The sequence below is a fragment of the Ascaphus truei genome, unplaced genomic scaffold, assembly GCF_040206685.1.
Source record: "Ascaphus truei isolate aAscTru1 unplaced genomic scaffold, aAscTru1.hap1 HAP1_SCAFFOLD_206, whole genome shotgun sequence".
NCBI classification, from domain to species: Eukaryota; Metazoa; Chordata; class Amphibia; order Anura; family Ascaphidae; genus Ascaphus; species Ascaphus truei.
In genome coordinates, this window is record NW_027454968.1 from 260,179 (window position 1) to 286,472 (window position 26,294).

Below are 26,294 nucleotides of genomic sequence, written 5' to 3' on the forward strand. Positions count from 1 at the left end.
AAAGGTGGGATGGGGAGAGAGGTGCTGGTGAGAGAGAGGTGCTGGGGAGTGTGAGAGAGAGGTGGGATGGGGAGTGTGAGAGAGAGGTGCTGGGGAAAGGGAGAGAGGCACTGGAGAGAGGTACTGTGGAGAGGGATAGAGAAATGGGATGGAAAGATGGAGAGAGAAGTGCTGGGGAGAGAGACAGAGGTGGGATGGGGAGAGGGAGAGGGAGAGGTCCTGGTGAGAGAGAAGTGCTGGGGAGTGGGAGAGAGAGGTGGGATGGGGAGGTGCTGGGGAAAGAGGTGAGGGGGAGAGAGGTGATCTAGGGAGGAAGAGAGACATAATGGGGAGAGGGAGGAGGAGAGGGATACCAGTGTACGCATAGGTTATAGTGAATATTTTTTTAGCCCTTCCGCTGGTCGGATACTGCGGCCCGAGTCCTGCAGTCAAACTTAAGAATTCGCCTCCAGGCTAATCTGAGTTCTAGTGGGCCTGAGTTAGAGACTATATAAGATTATGGGTGTAAATAACAGTTACAGACCAGATTAACATGCGAGACAGCTGAAGTCTATTAGATCCTCAGCTTTTCTTTGTTGTCTGATGTCTACCCCAAGCATGTCTGCTTCCCATTACTGTATTACCCCCTACCATCCCTGCCAGGAGGCTACTCTACGAATCCACCACCCTTTCTGTGAAGAAGTCCATCTATCCACCTTAGAGACCTGACAAGTCTGTTCTCGATATTTACAGCGGCATTATGGTAGGTAGAACGTTCTGACGGGCTCCTGTGGAGGAGGAGATGGCAAAGTGTGGGAGTTCAAGCAAGTGGATCAGTGGAGGTATCGGCAGTGCCGAGAGCGGAGGAGAGGGGATAAGGGATAAGGAAGACCGCGCTCCCCCGACCCTGCCCCGAAGCCTATAGGATTTCCATTTCTATAACTGTCCTGCCTTTCTACTCTAATATAACATGATTTTCTTCGCCTCTAGCTTCTGAGGTTACCATGGTAACCTGTACACTGCGCGGGGCTCTGGGGAGAGCGCCATTTTAACCTACCCAGACACCCCACGTTTAACGCTTCTATCTCCAGATTGATTTGAAAAATAAAACCAGCGTTAGAGAGGATCAGAAGGGACCTCTTAAAGACCCGCGTCTCACAGCTTCAACGTATCACGGTTCTCTGAGCAGACTTGTTACGCGCTATGGGTCAGCTTGCGATTGGGTGGGGGGTGTCAATGGAGTCAGGAGATGAGGCACATCAGCCAAAAAGTCAGCCCCCCACGTAAAACAACACGCGTATCAAGTAGACCCACACAACTGGGACTTCTTGGGGCAAAAGTTCCCATTGTCTTCAATGGGGTATTGTAGTCGAAAATGGCCTGACCGGATGCTTGGGCTGATCTATCAAATAAGCCCCCACCACACGTCAGGATGGGGACTATTATCTTTTGGGTCCAGTCTATGAATCGACTCGAGCTCCTGCATTCTTATCTCTCCGACAGGTAAGAGCGGGGTGTCCCATTTGGCGTCTGTAGTCAGAACAAGTGTCTTTGTCTATGCGGTGGCCAGGGGTCCGGGGGGTGATTAACGCTGCTGGTGGGGTCCCATTCGGAAGCTTCTTCCACCGCGACCCCAGTGAGTCTTACTACATCGGTGCCCTATGTGCAGCCGATTCTGTGGTGGACTCACCACCTTCAGGGGCCTGAACTCCAGGCGCCGGAATGCCGTTCCCCTCCCGTCCTCTCCTCAAACGCCCTTCCCGGTGCCCTACCTGCAGTGCGGGGTTTTACCCGGCAGGGGTGGCCGAGGGAGCTCAACAGCGTGGTCCTAACACGGAAGTTAGACCATAAGTCTGGCCCAGCCACCGTCTAGATGGGCTCCCTCCGTAGTCGCCACCGCATCCGCTCCACAGGCAGGGCCCCGCGGGTGGAGTAGGTAGGCCAATAGGTGTCTAGTTCCACCCCAGCCTGCCGTTCTGGTGTGTGTGTCAGATATGGTGGACGGGGTCCATGCCAGCTTGGTTTCCCAACCTCTCGGGCTATACTGTACCACGCTAGGAATGGCACGTTGCTAAAGGTGCATGCGAGCCTGACATGGACAGGAAGGTTTCTGCGCATGCGTGTGCATGACGCGGAGCCGTGCTTCACCCCTGCTTGTGTTCTCACATGTAGAACATGGAGTGTTTGGTCGTAAAGTGAATTTGAAACATGCACAAGCCGCATGTCCCTTTCCTGTCAGCCGAAACAGGAAATGCAACAGCCAACCGCACTCCGAAAGCAGCAATCTCTCTCCATGAAACCTATAGGAGTTTAACCCATAGTGTGTGGAGATCTTTGTTTACATAGTGCCCACAGTGTACTCAGCGCTTTACTAAATAGAATCACTGCCCCACAGAGCTTACAATCCAAGTAGTATTTTAGCAAATTTACAGAGACAGCTGGCGAGGGAACAAGTGCAGGAGAGGGCAGTGCCTGGCCTTGCTGGTGGGTAGGTACAGTAGATGGTAGATGGCAGGGCCTGGCCTTGATGGTGGATAGGTGCAGTAGGTGGCAGTGCCTGGCCTTGATGGTGGGTAAGTGCAGTAGATGGCAGTGCCTGGCCTTGATGGTGGATAGGTGCAGTAGATTGCAGTGCCTGGCCTTGATGGTGGGTAAGTGCAGTAGATGACAGGGCCTGGCCTTGGTGGTGGGTAAGTGCAGTAGATGGCAGTGCCTGACCTTGATGGTGGGTAGGTGCAGCAGATGGCAGCGCCTGGCCTTGATGGTGGGCAAGTGCAGTAGATGGAAGGGCCTGGCCACCATGATTGGTAGAAGCGACCGTGGGTGTGGGACAGTGGCCACGAGTCTAGGCCAGGGGTGGCCAACTCCAGTCCTCGGGCCACCAAAAGGCCAGGCATTAGGGATATCCCTGCTTCAGTACCGGTCACTTATTGAGCCACCTGTGCTGACGCAGGGATATCTCTAACACCTTGCCTGTTTGTGGCTATTGAGGACTGGAGTTAGCCATCATATAAACGTCCCAGATACTTCATACTTCAGACATGCGCCTCTCCTGAACGAAGCATAACATTTTTTAACAAGAATGGAAACAACTACTGAAACTGCAAATGACGAGATTTATCATTTGTACCATACACAATTAATTCACTTCTTCTAAATTTCCTACAAGTTATGTCCTTAAATGTGTTTTTTTTTTTTATATTCCACAATCTTTCTCAGCTCAGTCTGAAGAGAGGCCGGGGAAACAAAATGGATCCCGAATTACACCCATCTCATTTAAAAATCCAACATATATGTATTTATATAGTTACAGATCATCATTTATATTGCGCCAGCCAGGTTCCCCGCGGTAATACACGGGGTATAATAATATAAATAACACATACTGGGAATAAGCGCTTCAGGCAGGAAAGTAACGTTAGGAAAAGGAGTCCCTGTCCCGAAGAGCTTACAATCTAAGGGGTAAGTGGGGAGAACACACAGGGACAGTAGGTGGGTGTTCTGGTAAGTGCGTCTGCGGGGGGCCACGGTGAGATATAGTATCAGCCACGGAGCTACCCATATGCTGCATTACAGAGGGGTGTCTTTTAAGGTGGAGAGAGAGGGTGCCAGTCGGATATTGATAGGAAGGGCAGAGGCTGAGGCGGGAGAGGGCTTTAGATACAAAGGGGGTAGAGAGAAGACATCCTTGAGCAGAACGCAAGAGTCGGGCAGGTGTATAGTGAGAAATTAGGGTGAGATGTAAGGAGGGGCAGATGAGGGTATCGTGAGATATTAGGGTGAGATGTAAGGAGGGGCAGAGGAGGGTATCGTGAGATATTAGGGTGAGATGTAAGGAGGGGCAGAGTAGTGTATAGTGAGAAATTAGGGTGAGATGTAAGGAGGGGCAGAGGAGGGTATAGTGAGAAATTAGGGTGAGATGTAAGGAGGGGCAGAGGAGGGTATAGTGAGATATTAGGGTGAGATGTAAGGAGGGGCAGAGGAGTGTATAGTGAGAAATTAGGGTGAGATGTAAGGAGGGGCAGAGGGGGGTATAGTGAGATATTAGGGTGAGATGTAAGGAGGGTCAGAGGAGGGTATAGTGAGATATTAGGGGGAGATGTAAGGAGGGCAGAGGAGGGTATAGTGAGATATTAGGGTGAGATGTAAGGAGGGGCAGAGTAGTGTATAGTGAGATATTAGGGTGAGATGTAAGGAGGGGCAGAGGAGGGTATAGTGAGATATTAGGGGGAGATGTAAGGAGGGGCAGAGGAGGGTATAGTGAGATATTAGGGCGAGATGTAAGGAGGGGCAGAGGAGGGTATCGTGAGATATTAGGGTGAGATGTAAGGAGGGGCAAAGGAGGGTATAGTGAGATATTAGGGTACGATGTAAGGAGGGGCAGAGGAGGGTATAGTGAGATATTAGGGTGAGATGTAAGGAGGGGCAGAGGAGGGTATAGTGAGATATTAGGGTGAGATGTAAGGAGGGGCAGAGGAGGTATAGTGAGATATTGGGGTGAGATGTAAGGAGGGGCAGAGGAGGGCATAGTGAGATATTAGGGTGAGATGTAAGGAGGGGCAGAGGAGGGTATAGTGAGATATTAGGGTGAGATGTAAGGAGGGGCAGAAGATTGTATAGTGAGAAATTAGGGTGAGATGTAAGGAGGGGCAGAGGAGGGTATCGTGAGATATTAGGGTGAGATGTAAGGAGGGGCGGAGGAGGGTATAGTGAGATATTAGGGTGAGATGTAAGGAGGGGCAGAAGAGTGTATAGTGAGAAATTAGGGTGAGATGTAAGGAGGGGCAGAGGACGGTATAGTGAGATATTAGGGTGAGAAGAAAGGAGGGGCAGAAGAGTGTATAGTGAGAAATTAGGGTGAGATGTAAGGAGGGGCAGAGGAGGGTATAGTGAGATATTAGGGTGAGATGTAAGGAGGGTACCGTGAGATATTAGGGTGAGATGTAAGGAGGGGCAGAGGAGGGCATAGTGAGATATTAGGGTGAGATGTAAGGAGAGGCAGAGGAGTGTATAGTGAGATATTAGGGTGAGATGAAAGGAGGGGCAGAGGAGGGTATAGTGAGATATTAGGGTGAGATGTAAGGAGGGGCAGAGGAGGGTATAGTGAGATATTAGGGTGAGATGAAAGGAGGGGCAGAGGAGGGTATAGTGAGATATTAGGGTGAGATGTAAGGAGGGGCAGAGTAGTGTATAGTGAGATATTAGGGTGAGATGTAAGGAGGGGCAGAGGAGGGTATAGTGAGATATTAGGGTGAGATGTAAGGAGGGGCAGAGGAGGGTATAGTGAGATATTAGGGTGAGATGCAAGGAGGGGCAGAGGAGGGTATAGTGAGATATTAGGGTGAGATGCAAGGAGGGGCAGAGGAGGGTATAGTGAGATATTAGGGTGAGATGTAAGGAGGGGCAGAGGAGGGTATAGTGAGATATTAGGGTGAGATGTAAGGAGAGGCAGAAGAGGGTATAGTGAGATATTAGGGGGAGATGTAAGGAGGGGCAGAGGAGTGTATAGTGAGATATATGGGTGAGATGTAAGGAGGGGCAGAGGGGGGTATAGTGAGATATTAGGGTGAGATGTAAGGAGGGGCAGAGGAGTGTATAGTGAGATATATGGGTGAGATGTAAGGAGGGGCAGAGGGGGGTATAGTGAGATATTGGGGTGAGATGTAAGGAGGGGCAGAGGAGGGTATAGTGAGATATTGGGGTGAGATGTAAGGAGGGGCAGAGGAGGGTATAGTGAGATATTAGGGTGAGATGTAAGGAGGGGCAGAGGAGGGTATAGTGAGATATTAGGGTGAGATGTAAGGAGGGGCAGAGGAGGGTATAGTGAGATATTAGGGTGAGATGTAAGGAGGGGCAGAGGAGGGTATAGTGAGATATTAGGGTGAGATGTAAGGAGGGGCAGAGGGGGGTATAGTGAGATATTAGGGTGAGATGTAAGGAGGGGCAGAGGGGGGTATAGTGAGATATTTGGGGGAGATGTAAGGAGGGGCAGAGGAGGGTATAGTGAGATATTAGGGGGAGATGTATGGAGGGGCAGAGGAGGGTATAGTGAGATATTAGGGTGAGATGTAAGGAGGGGCAGAGGAGGGTATAGTGAGATATTAGGGGGAGATGTATGGAGGGGCAGAGGAGGGTATAGTGAGATATTAGGGTGAGATGTAAGGAGGGCAGAGGAGTGTATAGTGAGATATTAGGGTGAGATGTAAGGAGGGGCAGAGGAGGGTATAGTGAGATATTAGGGTGAGATGTAAGGAGGGGCAGAGAAGGGTATAGTGAGATATATGGGTGAGATGTAAGGAGGGGCAGAGGGGGGTATAGTGAGATATTGGGGTGAGATGTAAGGAGGGGCAGAGGAGGGTATAGTGAGATATTGGGGTGAGATGTAAGGAGGGGCAGAGGAGGGTATAGTGAGATATTAGGGTGAGATGTAAGGAGGGGCAGAGGAGGGTATAGTGAGATATTAGGGTGAGATGTAAGGAGGGGCAGAGGAGGGTATAGTGAGATATTAGGGTGAGATGTAAGGAGGGGCAGAGGGGGGTATAGTGAGATATTAGGGTGAGATGTAAGGAGGGGCAGAGGGGGGTATAGTGAGATATTTGGGGGAGATGTAAGGAGGGGCAGAGGAGGGTATAGTGAGATATTAGGGGGAGATGTATGGAGGGGCAGAGGAGGGTATAGTGAGATATTAGGGGGAGATGTATGGAGGGGCAGAGGAGGGTATAGTGAGATATTAGGGTGAGATGTAAGGAGGGCAGAGGAGTGTATAGTGAGATATTAGGGTGAGATGTAAGGAGGGGCAGAGGAGGGTATAGTGAGATATTAGGGTGAGATGTAAGGAGGGGCAGAGAAGGGTATAGTGAGATATTAGGGTGAGATGTAAGGAGGGGCAGAGGAGGGTATAGTGAGATATTAGGGTGAGATGTAAAAAGGGGCAGAGGAGGGTATAGTGAGATATTAGGGTGAGATGTAAGGAGGAGCAGAGGAGGGTATAGTGAGATATTAGGGTGAGATGTAAGGAAGGGCAGAGGAGGGTATAGTGAGATATTAGGGTGAGATGTAAGGAGGGGCAGAGGAGGGTATAGTGAGATATTAGGGTGAGATGCAAGGAGGGGCAGATGAGGGTATAGTGAGATATTAGGGTGAGATGTAAGGAGGGGCAGAGGAGGGTATAGTGAGATATTAGGGTGAAATATAAGGAGAGGCAGAGGAGGGTATAGTGAGATATTAGGGTGAGATGTAAGGAAGGGCAGAGGAGGGTATAGTGAGATATTAGGGTGAGATGTAAGGAGGGCAGAGGAGGGTATAGTGAGATATTAGGGTGAGATGTAAGGAGGGGCAGAGGAGGGTATAGTGAGATATTAGGGTGAGATGTAAGGAGGAGCAGAGGAGGGTATAGTGAGATATTAGGGAGAGATGTAAGGAGGGGCAGAGGAGGGTATAGTGAGATATTGGGGTGAGATGTAAGGAGGGACAGAGGAGAGTATAGTGAGATATTAGGGTGAGATGTAAGGAGGGGCAGAGGAGGGTATAGTGAGATATTAGGGTGAGATATAAGGAGGGGCAGAGGAGGGTATAGTGAGATATTAGGGTGAGATGTAAGGAGGGGCAGAGGAGGGTATAGTGAGATATTAGGGTGAGATGTAAAAAGGGGCAGAGGAGGGTATAGTGAGATATTAGGGTGAGATGTAAGGAGGAGCAGAGGAGGGTATAGTGAGATATTAGGGAGAGATGTAAGGAGGGGCAGAGGAGGTATAGTGAGATATTGGGGTGAGATGTAAGGAGGGGCAGAGGAGGGTATAGTGAGATATTAGGGAGAGATGTAAGGAGGGGCAGAGGAGGGTATAATGAGATATTAGGGTGAGATGTAAGGAGGGGCAGAGGAGGGTATAGTGAGATATTAGGGTGAGATGTAAGGAGGGGCAGAGGAGGGCATAGTGAGATATTAGGGTGAGATGTATGGAGGGGCAGAGGAGGGTATAGTGAGATATTAGGGTGAGATGTAAGGAAGGGCAGAGGAGGGTATAGTGAGATATTAGGGTGAGATGCAAGGAGGGGCAGATGAGGGTATAGTGAGATATTAGGGTGAGATGTAAGGAGGGGCAGAGGAGGGTATAGTGAGATATTAGGGTGAGATATAAGGAGAGGCAGAGGAGGGTATAGTGAGATATTAGGGTGAGATGTAAGGAGAGGCAGAGGAGGGTATAGTGAGATATTAGGGTGAGATGTAAGGAAGGGCAGAGGAGGGTATAGTGAGATATTAGGGTGAGATGTAAGGAGGGCAGAGGAGTGTATAGTGAGATATTAGGGTGAGATGTAAGGAGGGGCAGAGGAGGGTATAGTGAGATATTAGGGTGAGATGTAAGGAGGGGCAGAGGAGGGTATAGTGAGATATTAGGGTGAGATGTAAGGAGGGGCAGAGGAGGGTATAGTGAGATATTAGGGTGAGATGTAAGGAGGGGCAGAGGAGGGTATAGTGAGATATTAGGGTGAGATGTAAGGAGGGGCAGAGGAGGGTATAGTGAGATATTAGGGTGAGATGTAAGGAGGGGCAGAGGAGGGTATAGTGAGATATTAGGGTGAGATGTAAGGAAGGGCAGAGGAGGGTATAGTGAGATATTAGGGTGAGATGCAAGGAGGGGCAGATGAGGGTATAGTGAGATATTAGGGTGAGATGTAAGGAGGGGCAGAGGAGGGTATAGTGAGATATTAGGGGGAGATGTAAGGAGGGACAGAGGAGGGTATAGTGACATATTAGGTGAGATGTAAGGAGGGGCAGAGGGGGGTATAGTGAGATATTAGGGTGAGATGTAAGGAGGGGCAGAGGAGGGTATAGTGAGATATTGGGGTGAGATGTAAGGAGGGGCAGAGGAGGGTATAGTGAGATATTAGGGCGAGATGTAAGGAGGGCAGAGGAGTGTATAGTGGGATATTAGGGTGAGATGTAAAGAGGGGCAGAGGAGGGTATAGTGAGATATTAAGGTGAGATGTAAGGAGGGGCAGAGGAGGGTATAGTGAGATATTAAGGTGAGATGTAAGGAGGGGCAGAGGAGGGTATAGTGAGATATTAGGGTGAGATGTAAGGAGGGGCAGAGGGGGTATGGTGAGATATTAGGGTGAGATGTAAGGAGTGGCAGAGGAGGGTATAGTGAGATATTAGGGTGAGATGTAAGGAGGGGCAGATGAGGGTATAGTGAGATATTAGGGTGAGATGTAAGGAGGGGCAGATGAGGGTATAGTGAGATATTAGGGTGAGATGTAAGGAGGGGCAAAGGAGGGTATAGTGAGATATTAGGGTGAGATGTAAGGAGGGACAGAGGAGGGTATAGTGAGATATTAGGGTGAGATGTAAGGAGGGGCAGAGGAGGGTATAGTGAGATATTAGGATGATATGTAGGGAGGGGCAGAGGAGGGTATAGTGAGATATTAGGGTGAGATGTAGGGAGGGGCAGAAGAGTTTAAAAAAGCCTTAAAAGAAAGAAGGATCATTTTGTAAGTGATGTGGGATTTGATCGGAAGCCAGGAGAGGGATTTCAGGAGGGGAGACGCGGAGACAGATCTAGGAAAGAGTGATTCTGGCAGCAGCGTTTAGGATAGATTGTAGGGGAGACAGGCGAGAGGCAGGAAGGCCGGACAGCAGGAGGTTACAGTAATCCAGACGGGAGAGAATGAGGGCCTGAGTCAGAGTTTTAGCTGTTGAGGGACAGAGGAAAGGGCGTATCTTTGCAATGTTAATGATTTAAAAAACACAGTTTTTAGCTGGATTGTGAATGTGAGGAAGTACAGTAGTCAAATGTGACCCCCTAAGCAGCGTGCTTGTGATACTGGGTGATACTGGGTGATACTGGGTGATACTGGGTGTGTGATAGTGCAGCCAGCAGCAATGTAAAATACATTCTAATAGCCAACATGGATTCTGAAACACTTGAATTCAATGTAACATCTTCCACCGACTCTGCCCCGAGGTGGATAAGGAATAGGACATGGTGGAGTTAGAGGAACCAGGGACAACAGTTGCATGTGGGTTGTGAAACCATTTGCCTCGGATATTGCAGAATATTTGCAAAACACTTGACAACCAGCTACCACACACGAGCCGGCCGCCCATAAACACGAGTCGCTCGGCTGTGAGCTCCGCTTAGCTCAGTGTCCCAGCTGCAGAACACACAGATTCGAGGCCGCACGTCAGATCGGAGTTCCTCCTGAGAAACCCTTTAACGAGCATGGTCTCCTGGACCAGAGGTGGCCAACTCCCGTCCTCAAGGGCCACCAACAGATCAGGTTGGAAGGATATCCCTGCTGCAGCACAGGTGGCTCAGTCCTTGACTGAGCCACCTTCGGTGAAGTAGGGCTATCCTGCAAACCTGACCGGGCTGGTGGCCCGTGAGAACGGGAGTTGGCCACCCTTGGTCATGGAAGTCACTATTGAGTCGGAATACCGTGGCACCGTCCAGTACGAATCTGGTTCCCAAATCAGGCGTAATAACCCCTCATTCATTTGTAACCCGAGGTTTTAGGCTGAAGCCTTAGAAAACGCAGACTTCATCGCCGGCGCATACGTAGTTGGGGCTTTAGCAAATAAAATATTTTAAAAAAAGTATATGAAATTGTATCAAAAAGTCCGCCGGTGATATTTGACACCTGAGAGCTTCCCGGTCATCGGTCACCTGGAATACTTTTTTTGTTGCCCACTGATGCTTGGAATTTGTACATGAGAGATGTCGATGGAGGAGAACTCAATGCTGGTGTATTAAAAAAAAGAAAGAGAGAGAGAAAAAGAGAAAAAGAGAGAGAGAGAAAAGGAGAAAGAGAGAGAGAGAGAGAGAAAAAGAGAAAGAGAGAGAGAGAGAAAAAGAGAGAGAGAGAGAGAAAGAGAGAGAGAGAAAAAGAGAGAGAGAGAGAAAGAGAGAGAGAGAAAAACAGAGAGAGAGAGAGAGAAAGAGAGAAAAAAAGGGGGGGTTGTATTAATCGAGTGTTAAGTATTTAAGGTTACTGTATACATTCACTACTATAGGTAGTGAAAAATGTTTTGTTATATATATTTTGTTTAATAATTTTTGTTTATATATATTTTATCACTATATATCCTGAAATAATAGAAATATATATGTTTATGATACCCTTTTAAATAAAATGGGGGGAAAAAAGTACTGACATGAAGTGTTTCATTAGCCTGGACACGTGGCTACTGTCCCACACCCACAGTCACTCCTACCAACCATAGTGGCCAAGCACTGCCATCTACTGCACCCACCCACCATCAAGGCCAGTTACTGCCATCTACTGCACCTAAACACAATCATGGCCAGGCACTGTCATCTATTGCACCTACCCACCATCAAGGCCAGACACTGCCATTTACTGCACCTACCCACCATCAAGGCCAGACACTGCCATCTACTGCACCTACCCACCATCAAGGCCAGGTACTGCCAACTACTGCAACTACCCACCATCATGACCAAGCACTGCCATCTACTGCACCTACCCACCATCAAGGCCAGGCACTGCCATCTACTGCACCTACTCACCATCAATGCCAGGCACTGCCATTTACTGCACTTACCCACCATCAAGGCCAGACACAGCCATTTACTGCACCTACCCACCATCAAAGCCAGGCACCGTCATCTCTTGCACCTGCTGTCGCTGTAAGTCTCCCAACATCCCGCTTAGATTGTAAGCTCTCCGGAGCAGGGATTTCCTCGCCAATTGTCCGATTTGGCTTGTCGCCCTTATTGCATTATAATCCCCAGTGCTGTCTCTGTTATAAAGCGCGGAGCATACTGTGGGCGCGATGTTGAAATAAAAGATATATGTACATACAAGCGCCTCCAACGAAATGAATAGGAGGCAGTAACAATTCCCCACTGCAGGTAACACCAGGCCTCCAGGTGTAAAGCAGACACAGGTGAGTGCTGGAGAACCCTACCTGAGATGTGCCAGACCTCCAGGTGTAAAGCAGACACATGTGAGTGCCAGAGAACCCTAACTGAGACGTGCCAGACCTCCAGGTGTAAAGCAGACACAGGTGAGTGCTGGAGAACCCTACCTGAGACGTGCCAGACCTCCAGGTGTAAAGCAGACACACGCGAGTGCTGGAGAACCCTACCTGAGACGTGCCAGACCTCCAGGTATAAAGCAGACACAGGTGAGTGCTGGCGAACCCTACCTGAGACGTGCCAGACCTCCAGGTGTAAAGCAGACACAGGCGAGTGCCGGAGAACCCTACCTGAGACGTGCCAGACCTCCAGGTGTAAAGCAGACACAGGCGAGTGCTGGAGAACCCTACCTGAGACGTGCCAGACCTCCAGGTATAAAGCAGACACAGGTGAGTGCTGGCGAACCCTACCTGAGACGTGCCAGACCTCCAGGTGTAAAGCAGACACAGGCGAGTGCCGGAGAACCCTACCTGAGACGTGCCAGACCTCCAGGTGTAATGCAGACACAGGTGAGTGCTGGAGAACCCTACCTGAGACGTGCCTGATCTCCAGGTGTAAAGCAGACACAGGCGAGGGCCGGAGAACCCTACCTGAGACGTGCCAGACCTCCAGGTGTAAAGCAGACACAGGCGAGTGCTGGAAAACCCTACCTGAGACGTGCCAGACCTCCAGGTGTAAAGCAGACACAGGTGAGTGCCGGAGAACCCTACCTGAGATGTGCCAGACCTCCAAGTGTAAAGCAGACACAGGCGAGTGCTGGAGAACCCTACCTGAGACGTGCCAGACCTCCAGGTGTAAATCAGACACAGGCGAGTGCTGGAGAACCCTACCTGAGACGTGCCAGACCTCCAGGTATAAAGCAGACACAGGTGAGTGCTGGCGAACCCTACCTGAGACGTGCCAGAACTCCAGGTATAAAGCAGACACAGGCGAGTGCTGGAGAACCCTACCTGAGACGTGCCAGACCTCCAGGTGTAAAGCAGACACACGCGAGTGCTGGAGAACCCTACCTGAGACGTGCCAGACCTCCAGGTGTAAAGCAGACACAGGCGAGTGCCGGAGAACCCTACCTGAGACGTGCCAGACCTCCAGGTGTAAAGCAGACACAGGTGAGTGCCAGAGAACCCTACCTGAGACGTGCCAGACCTCCAGGTGTAAAGCAGACACAGGTGAGTGCTGGAGAACCCTACCTGAGACGTGCCAGACCTCCAGGTGTAAAGCAGACACAGGCGAGTGCAGGAGAACCCTACCTGAGACGTGCCAGACCTCCAGGTGTAAAGCAGACACAGGCGAGTGCCGGAGAACCCTACCTGAGACGTGCCAGACCTCCAGGTGTAAAGCAGACACAGGCGAGTGCTGGAGAACCCTACCTGAGACGTGCCAGACCTCCAGGTGTAAAGCAGACACACGCGAGTGCTGGAGAACCCTACCTGAGACGTGCCAGACCTCCAGGTGTAAAGCAGACACAGGCGAGTGCCAGAGAACCCTACCTGAGACGTGCCAGACCTCCAGGTGTAAAGCAGACACAGGTGAGTGCCAGAGAACCCTACCTGAGACGTGCCAGACCTCCAGGTGTAAAGCAGACACAGGTGAGTGCCGGAGAACCCTACCTGAGATGTGCCAGACCTCCAGGTGTAAAGCAGACACAGGTGAGTGCCGGAGAACCCTACCTGAGACGTGCCAGACCTCCAGGTGTACAGCAGACACAGGTGAGTGCCGGAGAACCCAACCTGAGACGTGCCAGACCTCCAGGTGTAAAGCAGACACAGGCGAGTGCCGGAGAACCCTACCTGAGATGTGCCAGACCTCCAGGTGTAAAGCAGACACAGGTGAGTGCCGGAGAACCCAACCTGAGACGTGCCAGACCTCCAGGTGTAAAGCAGACACAGGTGAGTGCTGGAGAACCCTACCTGAGACGCGCTGAGCAGACGCAATCCTTTTTTCCTAAACTTGTTAGCACTTTTTACAATGAAGTCCACCATGCTGCAGGATCCACCACTGGCTCACAGGCACTCGAGAGGTCGTTCTGCACATTGGTGGGTGTGAGGAGCCAAAGCTGCTTACAAGCTTTGCACGAAAGCTTGAAGCTCAGACAAACAAGAAAAGAGAACTCAAAAGAGAAGGACGTCTCAGAGTATTTCGCACATTTCCGGAGGAGGGCAGGGGGAAGCACTAAATTAGCTTTCTGTTAGGCGTGTGTGTATATCTTTATATATATAGAGCCCACAGAGTACTCGGCGCTTTGCAAAGGCAATACAGTACAGGAAATGCCAGTATAAGAAGTGCAGCAACGTCAAACAATCGGAGAGTAAATCCCTGGCCCGCAGAGCTTACAATCTAAGTGGGATGTTGGGAGACTGACAGAGACAGCAGGTGAGGGAATACAGTAAGTGCAGTAGATGATAGTGCCTGGCCTTGATGGTGGGTAGGTGCCTGTGCCTGGCCTTGATGGTGGATAGGTGCAGTAGATGGCAGTACCTGGCCTTGATGGTGGGTAGGTGCAGTAGATGGCAGTGCCTGGCCTTGATGTTGGGTAGGTGGAGTAGATGGCAGTGCCTGGCCTTGATGGTGGGTAGGTGCAGTAGATGGCAGTGCCTGGCCTTGATGGTGGGTAGGTGCAGTAGATGGCAGTGCCTGGCCTTGATGGTGAGTAGGTGCAGTAGATGGCAGTGCCTGGCCTTGATGGTGAGTAGGTGCAGTAGAGGGCAGTGCCTGGCCTTGATGGTGAGTAGGTGCAGTAGATGGCAGTGCCTGGCCTTGATGGTGAGTAGGTGCAGTAGAGGGCAGTGCCTGGCCTTGATGGTGGGTAGGTGCAGTAGATGGCAGTGCCTGGCCTTGATGGTGGGTAGGTGCAGTAGATGGCAGTGCCTGGCCTTGATGGTGGGTAGGTGCAGTAGGTGGCTGTGCCTGGCCTTGATGGTGGGTAGGTGGAGTAGATGGCAGTGCCTGGCCTTGATGGTGGGTAGGTGCAGTAGATGGCAGTGCCTGGCCTTGATGGTGGGTAGGTGCAGTAGGTGGCTGTGCCTGGCCTTGATGGTGGGTAGGTGGAGTAGATGGCAGTGCCTGGCCTTGATGGTGGGTAGGTGCAGTAGGTGGCTGTGCCTGGCCTTGATGTTGGGTAGGTGGAGTAGATGGCAGTGCCTGGCCTTGATGGTGAGTAGGTGCAGTAGAGGGCAGTGCCTGGCCTTGATGGTGGGTAGGTGCAGTAGATGGCAGTGCCTGGCCTTGATGGTGGGTAGGTGCAGTAGATGGCAGTGCCTGGCCTTGATGGTGAGTAGGTGCAGTAGAGGGTAGTGCCTGGCCTTGATGGTGGGTAGGTGCAGTAGATGACAGTGCCTGGCCTTGATGGTGGGTAGGTGCAGTAGATGGCAGTGCCTGGCCTTGATGGTGAGTAGGTGCAGTAGAGGGCAGTGCCTGGCCTTTATGGTGGGTAGGTGCAGTAGAGGGCAGTGCCTGGCCTTGATGGTGGGTAGGTGCAGTAGATGGCAGTTCCTGGCCTTGATGGTGGGTAGGTGCAGTAGATGGCAGTGCCTGGCCTTGATAGTGAGTAGGTGCAGTAGAGGGCAGTGCCTGGCCTTGATGTTGGGTAGGTGAAGTAGATGACAGTGCCTGGCCTTGATAGTGAGTAGGTGCAGTAGAGGGCAGTGCCTGGCCTTTATGGTGGGTAGGTGCAGTAGATGGCAGTGCCTGGCCTTGATAGTGAGTAGGTGCAGTAGAGGGCAGTGCCTGGCTTTTATGGTGGGTAGGTGCAGGAGATGGCAGTGCCTGGCCTTGATGGTGGGTAGGTGCAGTAGATGGCAGTGCCTGGCCTTGATAGTGAGTAGGTGCAGTAGAGGGCAGTGCCTGGCCTTTATGGTGGGTAGGTGCAGTAGATGGCAGTGCCTGGCCTTGATAGTGAGTAGGTGCAGTAGAGGGCAGTGCCTGGCCTTGATGGTGGGTAGGTGCAGTAGATGGCAGTGCCTGGCCTTGATAGTGAGTAGGTGCAGTAGAGGGCAGTGCCTGGCCTTGATGGTGGGTAGGTGCAGGAGAGGGCAGTGCCTGGCCTTTATGGTGGGTAGGTGCAGTAGATGGCAGTGCCTGGCCTTGATAGTGAGTAGGTGCAGTAGAGGGCAGTGCCTGGCCTTGATGGTGGGTAGGTGCAGTAGATGGCAGTGCCTGGCCTTGATAGTGAGTAGGTGCAGTAGAGGGCAGTGCCTGGCCTTGATGGTGGGTAGGTGCAGTAGAAAGGCCAGTGCCTGGCCTTGCTAGTGAGTAGGTCCGGTAGAGGGCAGTGCCTGGCCTTGATGGTGGGTAGGTGCAGGAGATGGCAGTGCCTGGCCTTGATGGTGGGTATGTGCAGTAGATGACAGTGCCTGACTTTGATGGTGGGTAGGTGCAGTAGATGGCAGTGCCTGGCTTTGATGGTGGGTAGGGGCAGTAGAGGGCAATGCCTCACTTTGATGGTGGGTAGGTGCAGCAGATGGCAGTGCCTGGCCTTGATGGTGAGTAGGTGCAGTAGAGGGCTGTGCCTGGCCTTGATGGTGGGTAGGTGCAGGAGATGGCAGTGCCTGGCCTTGATGTTGTGTAGGTGGAGTAGATGGCAGTGCCTGGCTTTGATGGTGGGTAGGGGCAGTAGATGGCAATGCCTCGCTTTGATGGTGGGTAGGTGCAGCAGATGGCAGTGCCTGGCCTTGATGGTGAGTAGGTGCAGTAGAGGGCTGTGCCTGGCCTTGATGGTGGGTAGGTGCAGGAGATGGCAGGGCCTTGCCTTGATGTTGGGTAGGTGAAGTAGATGGCATTGCCTGGCCTTGATGGTGGGTAAGTGCAGTAGATGGCAGTGCCTGGCCTTGATGGTGGGTAGGTGTAGATGGCAGTGCCTGGCCTTAATGGTGGATAGGTGCAGTAGAGGGCATTGCCTGGCTTTGATGGTGGATAGGTGCAGTAGATGGCAGTGCCTGGCCTTGATGGTGGGTAAGTGCAGGAGATGGCAGTGCTTGGCCACAATGGTTGGTAGGAGTGACTGTGGGTGTGGGACAGTAGCCACGAGTCCAGGCTATTGAAACGCTTCATGCAAGAGGTGAGTTTTAAGGTTTGACTTAGAGGTGGTGTGAGAGAGGGTGCTGGGCGTATACTGAGTGTGAGGGAGCCCCTCCAGGTAAGGGGCAGTGAAGGGGACAGGTGAGAGAGAGGGTGCTGGGCGTATACTGCGTGTGAGGGAGCCCCTCCTGGTAAGGGGCAGTGAAGGGGACAGGTGAGAGAGAGCAGTAGAAGAAAAAAGGGTGGAAAGGAGACAGTTATGGGCAGAGTGCAGGAGACGGGCAGGGGCAAAACGGGAGATCAGAGCCAGTATGTAGGGAGGGGCAGATGAGGGGAGAACCTTCAAGGTAAGGAGGAGAACATTGTGGGTAATCCGAAACTTGATGGGAAGCCCGGGGAGGGATTTAAGGAGGAGATTTATGGGATACTTGGTGAACAAACATGTAAACACCATACCTAACGCCATACAGCCGGGGGTGGCCAAACTCTGTCCTCAAGCGCCACCAACCAGCTTGGATTTAAAGATATCCCGGGATATCCTTAAAACCTGGTCTGTGGGTGTTTCTTGGTGACTGCGTTTTGGCCACCCCCGGCCATGTCATGTACGGGAAGTATCCCCTCATTATGGATAGGATAGCAATAAGGGTGATCGCGGTGCTCTGAATACCAGCTCCGTGTCACGTGTCCAAACTGAAACCCGGCGCTCTTCCCTTTCTCATTATCAACAAGCAGAGAGGCGGCAAATACTTTGTGTTAGAGGATCTCGCTCGTCCTCTGAGTCACGGAGATTCCATCGTTACGTCGAATCGGTTCAACATTCCTCACAAATATGTCAAATCACCAACCACAGACCCGCCCCACCTGGAAATAACTCCTTATACATATTAATGAATGAATACGCCAGCAAAAGGCACAAGGGGTGGAGCTCACTCCTCCCCACTTTAAGTAGCACCGATGGGAGACTGGTCTATTGGGACCATTGTCCCCCCACTGCAGAGGTAAATGAGACTTTTTCACAGGTAGTGTTAGGACCTGCATAGTGGTCGTGCCGTGATGTGGCTGCAGAGGGGTCGTGCCGTGGCTGCAGCCTTATAACGCTTTGGCCAACGAGTTTAACTAAATGACCCGTATTCATAAGACGACAGTTACGTTGTAAACAATACATTTCTTGCCATATTGGAGGTAGCATTGACAATTTTGGTTGTATACATTTGTCACATTCAGTAGCACTTCGTTTGACACAAATATATATGATGTGGTATGGTATGGGTTGGGGTTAGAGCTCGCAGGGATTGTGTTGTGTTAATAAATACACCCCCTCACAGAGGGGGTCGCCCCGCTTTCTCAGCACACCAAAAAGTCTTCCACGCTGTCACATCAAGAAGAGTCGCCTTAAACCTACCAAACTCCTAAAAGCCAGGATCACCGTCTCACACGCCTACATTATTTAACGAGTTGGCCCTTCCAACCGGATTAGTCTAAACACTCATTTGCAGGTTAGTTATTCCTTTATACAAGACCAAATGTTATACCTCAACTCGGACACCCAGCATGTGTCATTTCCCAGAATCCTTCTGCTGCTCTAATCGGTTTCTTGTTGACATCATGGTATGGGCGCTAGGAGGGGAAATGGTGTAGCAGGCGTGGGGAGAGGGCAACACAAGAGGTGTCACTGGGGTCCGTATTATTAAATACCACTACCTGAAAGTACCTTCCCTCTGCCTCCCACCCCCCATACCCTCTTCTCTCTCCCCTCTCATCTCTCTCCATCCCATCTCTATCCTTTAATACCTTATTATGCCCCCAATTCCTTCTGCCTCTCTCACCTTCTCCAGCGTTCTGACTTTCTCCGCCCGCCCGTGCTAACCGAGTTCCACTCATTCTGCGTAAACTTTATAGCTATCTGATTCTCCCTATCTGCCACCAGGCTATGTGCATTTTGGTGCCATCAGTATGATGTCATGTGACAGATAATTAGGCCGCCAGGTACAATACGCAGTGGGTGACTTGCTAAGAGAAATTGTAATAATTCATAGTATTAAAAATAGATTGTATCCAAACAGACAAAAACCTGCTCCTTCGTCTCAGAAATCACAACGCAAAGTGTGACTATGATATCTTAAAGCAATCCATCAATGTTTGTTTTGTTTTAAATAAATCAGTTCTGTAGTATTAGATAATACTTACAGTGCAGCAATTTTTTTTAACTCACCATTTGTAATGAGTTTTAATATACTGAGCATCGTTTGATTTCTATAGCAGGTTTATCCCGCCTCCCCAGCAGTGCAAGATCTGTGTCACACTTTCCTGTTTGTGATCCTTTGCTGCCAGTGTTCCCAGCAGTTAGAGCTGCGAGTAACACTCGTTAATGTTACTTTAGTAATATCAGGATACACCAGTTTAAGTTCTTTCGAAACTAAAGCGGTCTCGCATTTTAATCTGGTCTGTAACTGTTACATACACCTATAATATATATTATCTCTAACTGTGCGTGCAATGTCTTGTATATAATGTATACCCTGCTCACTTATGTAACTGTATTTGTCGCCATGTATTATTTGTCATTATAACTCTGTGCCCAGGACATGCGTGAAAACGAGCGGTAACTCTCACTGTATTACTTCCTGGTAACACATGTTACAAATAAAGAAATTGTAGCTGATTGTTACACTGACTATGGAAGTGAACTGGGGCGCTCCCTTCACACAATGCTTGAAACTGAACAGAAGGACAAGGTCAAAAATAAATATACATATATCACAATTCAAATGCTCAGTGTCTGCTGCTCAACCCCTGGAAAGGATCTTCCCGCGATCCCCAGAAAACACAGGTAGGAAGAGAGACAGAGGGGCGCAGACAAGGGTCACAGTTAGTGTCAGACCAGTGGTTGAAAACACATATAATAGTGAACCAATGGTTAAGAGCACAGGGGTGATAGGAGTATAACACAATATGTACTCACACGGGCCTGTGTGGTACTGGGTAGTACTATGGTTATCCTGACGAAGGATTCAATTATACGAAACGCGTTGTGTGTGCAGAGACCTGGACCAGAAGCTGTGTGTCTGCTCGAGGACACCGTAGCTGGCGCCTGCACCGACGGTGAACAGTCCTGGAGACCGGACGCGGCGAACAGGAAGCACACTGCGCTGGAGAGCGGGAGGCTGGCGTCGGCGTCCCTGAGCAGTTTTTTACCTGTGAGTGAATTGTTGTCTCACATTCTTTGCCAAATAAACATATTTTTATTCATCTGTGTGGCGCGGTCTCCCACTACATGCGCCCTGAGTGGCCCATCCCTGACGCACAGAGGGAGAAGGAGCACGACTGACTAGCAAGAAGGAGGAAAGAAAATAAAGATACCCATAGTACTACCCAGAACCACACAGGCCCGTGTGAGTACATATTGCGTTATACTCCTATCACCCCTGTGCTCTTAACCATTGGTTCACTATTATATGTGTTTCCAACTACTGGTCTGACACTAACTCTGACCCTTGTCTGCACCCCTCTGTCTCTCTTTCTACCTATGTTACACTGACTGAATGATTGATTGAAGCTGAAAGGCGGCCATTTAATGAACCCTGAGAAAAAGGATCTTTACTGATTAGCCGCGGGATTAGGAATTGATCGGCAACTTGTGTAATTAGTTTTAATAAAAGGTCATCAAAGGCTGCATAGATTAAAACAATATATATATTTTTTTTTCCTCCTTTTCTTAAAGTGCCACTTGGATTGCCTCTTTAAGAGATGTCCAAATGCACAGCGAACAGACAGAAAAACTTTCCAAAATATATAGTAGACATATAGTAGATATACAAATTAGAAGTTATATATATATATATATATATATATATATATATATATATATATATATATATATATATATATATATATATATAAGCAATACGATACCGTTGGGGAACGAAATCAGCAGGCAGCACTCCAGAATTGATCAAACACGTGTATTGAATGAATAGACACAGAATCCACGTTTCGGTCCACGAGTGAAAGGTGAAAGGTCCCACAATAGATATAACGAAGAAACCGTTTATTCTGCACTATATAGTGCAGAATAAACGAGTTCTTATTATTATATATACACACACACACATACACACACACACACACACACACACACACACACCTACTGTAGTGAAGGAGAATGTGTCTTACTCATGGTATACATCTGGAATTATCTGAGTTTGGATCTACAATCTTGTAACCTTGGCTAACAGTAACCGCAGCTACAACCAGCTCTTCAACTGAACACAACACCTGTCCATCTTTTTAAAACTTCAGGCCGCACACACCCCCGGGTAAACCGAGTACCACCTCATGAGTTGTCTTCGTATTAATGTGTCACCAGCTGCCCACACTGTGACCCGTATTCTGAACGTGTCCTCCCAGGACCGGCGCTGGTAGCACACCTATATTGAGGTCGGGCAGCAGACAGTGACCTTACCCTAAAACCCCTATCCATAACCCCTACCCTTACCCTAAAACCCTTATCCATAACCCCCTACCATAATTGCTAAACCTCCTTATCCTAAAAACCCTATCCTTAACCCCCAACCCTTACCCTAAAACCCCTATCCTTAACCCCAACCCTTACCCCTATCCTGAACCCCCTTCCCTAACACCCTTACTCTAATACACCTATCCTTAACCCCTACCCTAAACCCCTGTTCTTATCCAACTACCCCAACCACTAATGCCACTTACCCAAAAAAAAACATCCTAACCACGAACACTTCTTACCCTAAAAATCCTTACCCTAAAAGCCATATTCTTAACCCGTTACCAAAACAATAAAACCCCTAGCCCTAAAACCCCTATCCTTAAACCCCTACCCTAACCAATAAAACCCCTAGCCCTAAAACCCCTATCCTTAACCCCTACCCTAACCAATAAAACCCCTAGCCCTAAAACCCCTAGCCCTAAAACCCCTATCCTTAACCCCCTACCATAACCAATAAAACCCAGTACCCTAAAATTCCGATCCATAATCCCCTACCATAATAGGTAAAACCCCCGTATCCTAAAATCCCTATCTTTAACCCCCTACTCGAACTGCTATAATCCCTTACCCTAAAACTCCTTACCCAAAAAAACCTATCCTTAACCCCCTACCCTAACCGCTAAAACCCTATAAACTAAAACCCCTATCCTTAACCCCCTAACCTCTAAAAACCCCTAGACCTAAAATCCCTTTCGATAACCCCCAAATCCTAAAACCCCTATTCTCAACCCCCTACCATAAGCACTGAAATCCCTTCAGTTAAATTACCTTGTTGGCGGAAACGCACGTGGCAAAGCGTCTGCGACGGAGCGGCCACGGCGAATGGTCCTTTGGCGCCCAAAGCCCGACACGCCGACTTGGTCGAGGCAAAATGGCCACGGCCCAATGTCCGGTGCTGGTGTACAGTGATTAGAGCTTATAGGAGCTCGAACACTGATATCCCACGTACGTCAGCTGGTTCCGCGGGCGAGTCAAAGAGACGGAAAACGTTTCAGTGCCTGGTATATTGCCAGGAACGGAAGGAGGCTCCGAAAATTCTGCCCTCAGGCCGGCTGGATGGCGATGCCATTGGTGTCTGTACACGCTCTGGCATCTCCTCCTGCTGTCATAGCAAATATCACCTCTACGCTGAACACACACACATTTACTTCCCAACACCGACCTTACACCTGCTGTACAGACCAAAGTTTCTGAATGTCTCTCTGGAATATCATCCTGGATGGCCCTCCGACGCCTTAAACTCAACATGGCTAAAACAGAGCTCCTCATACTTCCTCCCAAACCTGGCCCGACTACCTCCTTCCACATTACTGTTGGAACTACGATCATTCACCCTGTAGCCCAAGCATGCTGCCTAGGGGTCACATTCAACTCCTCTCTCACATTCGCCCCTCACATTCAAAACATTTCTAAAACCTGTCGCTTTTTCCTCTGCAATATAACTAAGATACGCCCTTTCCTCTGTTGTTCGACTGCTAAAACTCTGACTCAGGCCCTCATTCTCTCCCGTCTTGATTACTGTAACCTCCTGCTGTCCGGCCTTCCTGCCTCTCACCTGTCTCCCCTACAATCTATCCTAAACGCTGCTGCCAGATTCACTCTACTCTTTCCTAAATCTGTCTCAGCATCTCCCCTCATGAAATCCCTCTCCTGGCTTCCAATCAAATCCCGCATCTCACACTCCATTCTTCTCCTCACTTTTACAGCTTTACACTCTTCTGCCCCTCCTTACATCTCAGCCCTAATTTCTCGCTATGCACCATCCCGACTCTTGCGTTCTGCTCAAGGATGTCTTCTTTCTACCCCCTTTGTATCTAAAGCCCTCTCCCGCCTTAAAAATTTCTCACTGACTGCCCCACACCTCTGGAATGCCCTTCCCCTCAGTACCCGACTAGCACCCTCTCTATCCACCTTTAAGAACCACCTTAAAACACACCTGCTTAACAAAGCATATGAGTAGGTCCGTGGCAAATACCATACACCTGATACATAAACCTTGGCCTCCTGCAGACGCCCTTACCAGAACATCTTTTACCAATTAGAGTGTAAGCTCTTCGGAGCAGGGACTCCGATTCCGAAATGTTACTTTTATGACTGAAGCACTACTTCCCTTTGTGTTATTTTTATTATTTGTTATTTATATGATTACCCCGTGTATTACTGTTGTGACGTGCTATGTACATTAATGGCGCTATATAAATAAAGACATACATACCTGATATCACCCATGCCTCCCTGCCATCTCTTCCCCTGTAAAGTGTGTTAACCCTTAAGTTATTTGACTAACCTTAAAACTTGCCCCACAAATCAGACACACCAACAGCCTGCACTTATGGCTACTGTCCCACACTCAGCCACTCCTACCACCCATTGTGGCCAAGCCCTGCCATAAACAGCACTTACTCCCTCACCTGCTGTCTCTGTAACTCTCCCATCATACCACTTAGAGTGTAAGCTCTTCGGGGCAGGGATTTCCTTTCTTATTGTCTGATTTTGATGCACTTATTGTATTATTATAATTCCCTGTGCTGTATTCTCTGTGAAGCGCTGAGTACACTTTTGGTGCTATATAAATAAAGACATATAGTACAATACGATATACATACATACATACATACATACATATACATACTATACATACATACACATATACATATATACATACTATACATACATACATACATACACACATACACACATACATACACACATACACACATACATACATACATATATACATATATACATACACACATACACACATACACATACATACATATATATACATACACACATACATATATACATACATATATATATATATATACATACATACATACATACATACATACATACACATACATATATACATACATACATACATACATATATGCATACATACATATATGCATACATATACATACATACTATACATACATACACATACATATATACATACATACATACATATATACATACATACACATACATACATACACACATACACACATACACACATACACATACATACATACATATATACACACACACACATACATACATGGCATCGCGGAGGAGACCCTGGCTGGACCAGGTAAGAAGGCTCCGCGCTCTCTTGGGGGGGAGGGGGTAGCAGCTGACTCTCTGCGCTCACCTCGGGTGCCGAATTTCGGCACGCCCGCCCCGGACATAGGAGACGCGAAGGAAGCGAACAGCGCAGATTCTCTCTCGGAGGGCACATCGGGCGGCGACGTGAGACACACACCCCAAGTGGGTGTGCGCGCCCAAGCCAATACCTCACACACGCCTACAGTGCAAAGCCCTGGAATCTCGCTGTAGTTAAACAGCAACTTGCGTTTACTGCCCTAATAAAGTGACACAAGCGCCGCAGCATTTGAATGGCGCTATAAATCACTCTTTATGCGCACGGCAGATGTGGGCACGAGTTAAAGTGAAGCATTGTGGGCGTGGTCACTGGCAGAGTCGCTAGTGTTTGCAGGGTTGTCACGGGAAGCGACATTCCACTTCGCACACTACAAACGAATCAGGCTCGGTGTCTCACCGTACCCCCATAAAGCCCGGGTCAGATCTCCCCCACAACACACGCCCACACCCGTGAAGACGATCTGAATCAGGGGTGCTAACCCCCCCCCCCCCAACAGGTCAGATTTTAAGGATATCCCCGCTTTAGCACAGGTGGCTACCTATGTTGATGCTGGGACTGATTGAGCCACCTGTGCTGAAGCGGGGACTGACTGAGCCACCTGTGCTGAAGCTAGGACTGATTAACCCACCCGTGTTGATGCTGGGACCGATTGAGCCACCTGTGTTGAAGCTGGGACCGGTTGAGCCACCTGTGCTGAAGCAGGGGTATCCTGAAAACCCGACCTGCTGGTGGCCCTTGAGGACTGGAGTTGGCCGCCCCTGATCTACATGACACCAACACACAAATATCTGCAGTTACACCTGACTTCCCTCTCAGTAAATGACAATGCACTTTGCATCTCCCGTGCACCACTCGTCCTAACGTCAACGTTTCACCTGGAGAGGGAAGTCAGAGAGCCCGAGACCTTCTCGTGGACATATGTACAGCAGGAACGGGTCAATGTCCAAATTCATAGGGCGGCAGCAACGGGTAGGCAGCACGGACTGCCTGTCCCCCTTCTTGTACATATCTTTGCACCCCATTGGGGCGAGGTGCAGGTCCTACAAGATGTTGGAGGAGAAGCAAACAGAGCGCAAGGGGGGGACGAGAAAGAATGCGGTGATCCAACCAGTACTACGAGATAACACCCTACGCAGCCTCCAACAACACAGACCCAAGGTGCCGTCAACTGGCCAAATCTCCTACAACGCTGATCACCGCAAGCAGAAGTCCACCAAAGACACAGAGACACCGAGAACATACCTACGTCCTCAGAAACCCCAAAACGGTCTGCCTCTTCCTTCACCTTCAGCTCACCTGAACCGCAGGGCAGCCGGGACATCCAGGTGCTGGCTTCCGTCCTGTGCCTATTTCCCAGAGTCTTTGGTTTCCACACACACACACATCCTGTATCAGGTAACACAAGGGACTCTATTTGCATAGGGAGGGGCTTGGGTTTCTGTTCTAGGCATTGACACTTTCGCTGCTGAATGTTTCCTCCACCTTGGAGCGCCTCACGTTGTACCGAGGAGGACTTCCAGGTGGTCAACCCTGGGACCCAAAGGTAGAACGTTATTGGAGTGGAGGAAGCGTCGTGCGTTATTAATGGGCAGCACGTTCAACTCACAATCAAATACGGACTATGTTGTGATCAAGAGATCTGACTCCACATGAAAAGCCCTAGACATGGTACACC

At 49.6% G+C, this 26,294-nt stretch overlaps 1 protein-coding gene across 4 annotated transcripts in view; it reads right to left on the minus strand.

Moving 5' to 3' along the window:
- LOC142477230 (rho GTPase-activating protein 27-like) overlaps nucleotides 1–25,970 on the minus strand; it is a 104,120-nt gene extending 78,150 nt beyond the window's left edge. The window contains exon 1 of one of the 4 annotated variants that reach the window (XM_075582225.1): nucleotides 25,866–25,970. In XM_075582225.1, coding sequence (XP_075438340.1) covers nucleotides 25,866–25,940 — 75 coding nt within the window. In that variant the 5' untranslated portion in view covers nucleotides 25,941–25,970. Of the gene's footprint in view, nucleotides 1–13,828; nucleotides 13,996–24,607; nucleotides 24,710–25,865 lie in introns of those variants that run through there. The other 3 variants (XM_075582223.1, XM_075582224.1, XM_075582226.1) reach the window with 3 other exon arrangements.
- Between the last annotated feature and the right edge of the window lie 324 nt (nucleotides 25,971–26,294).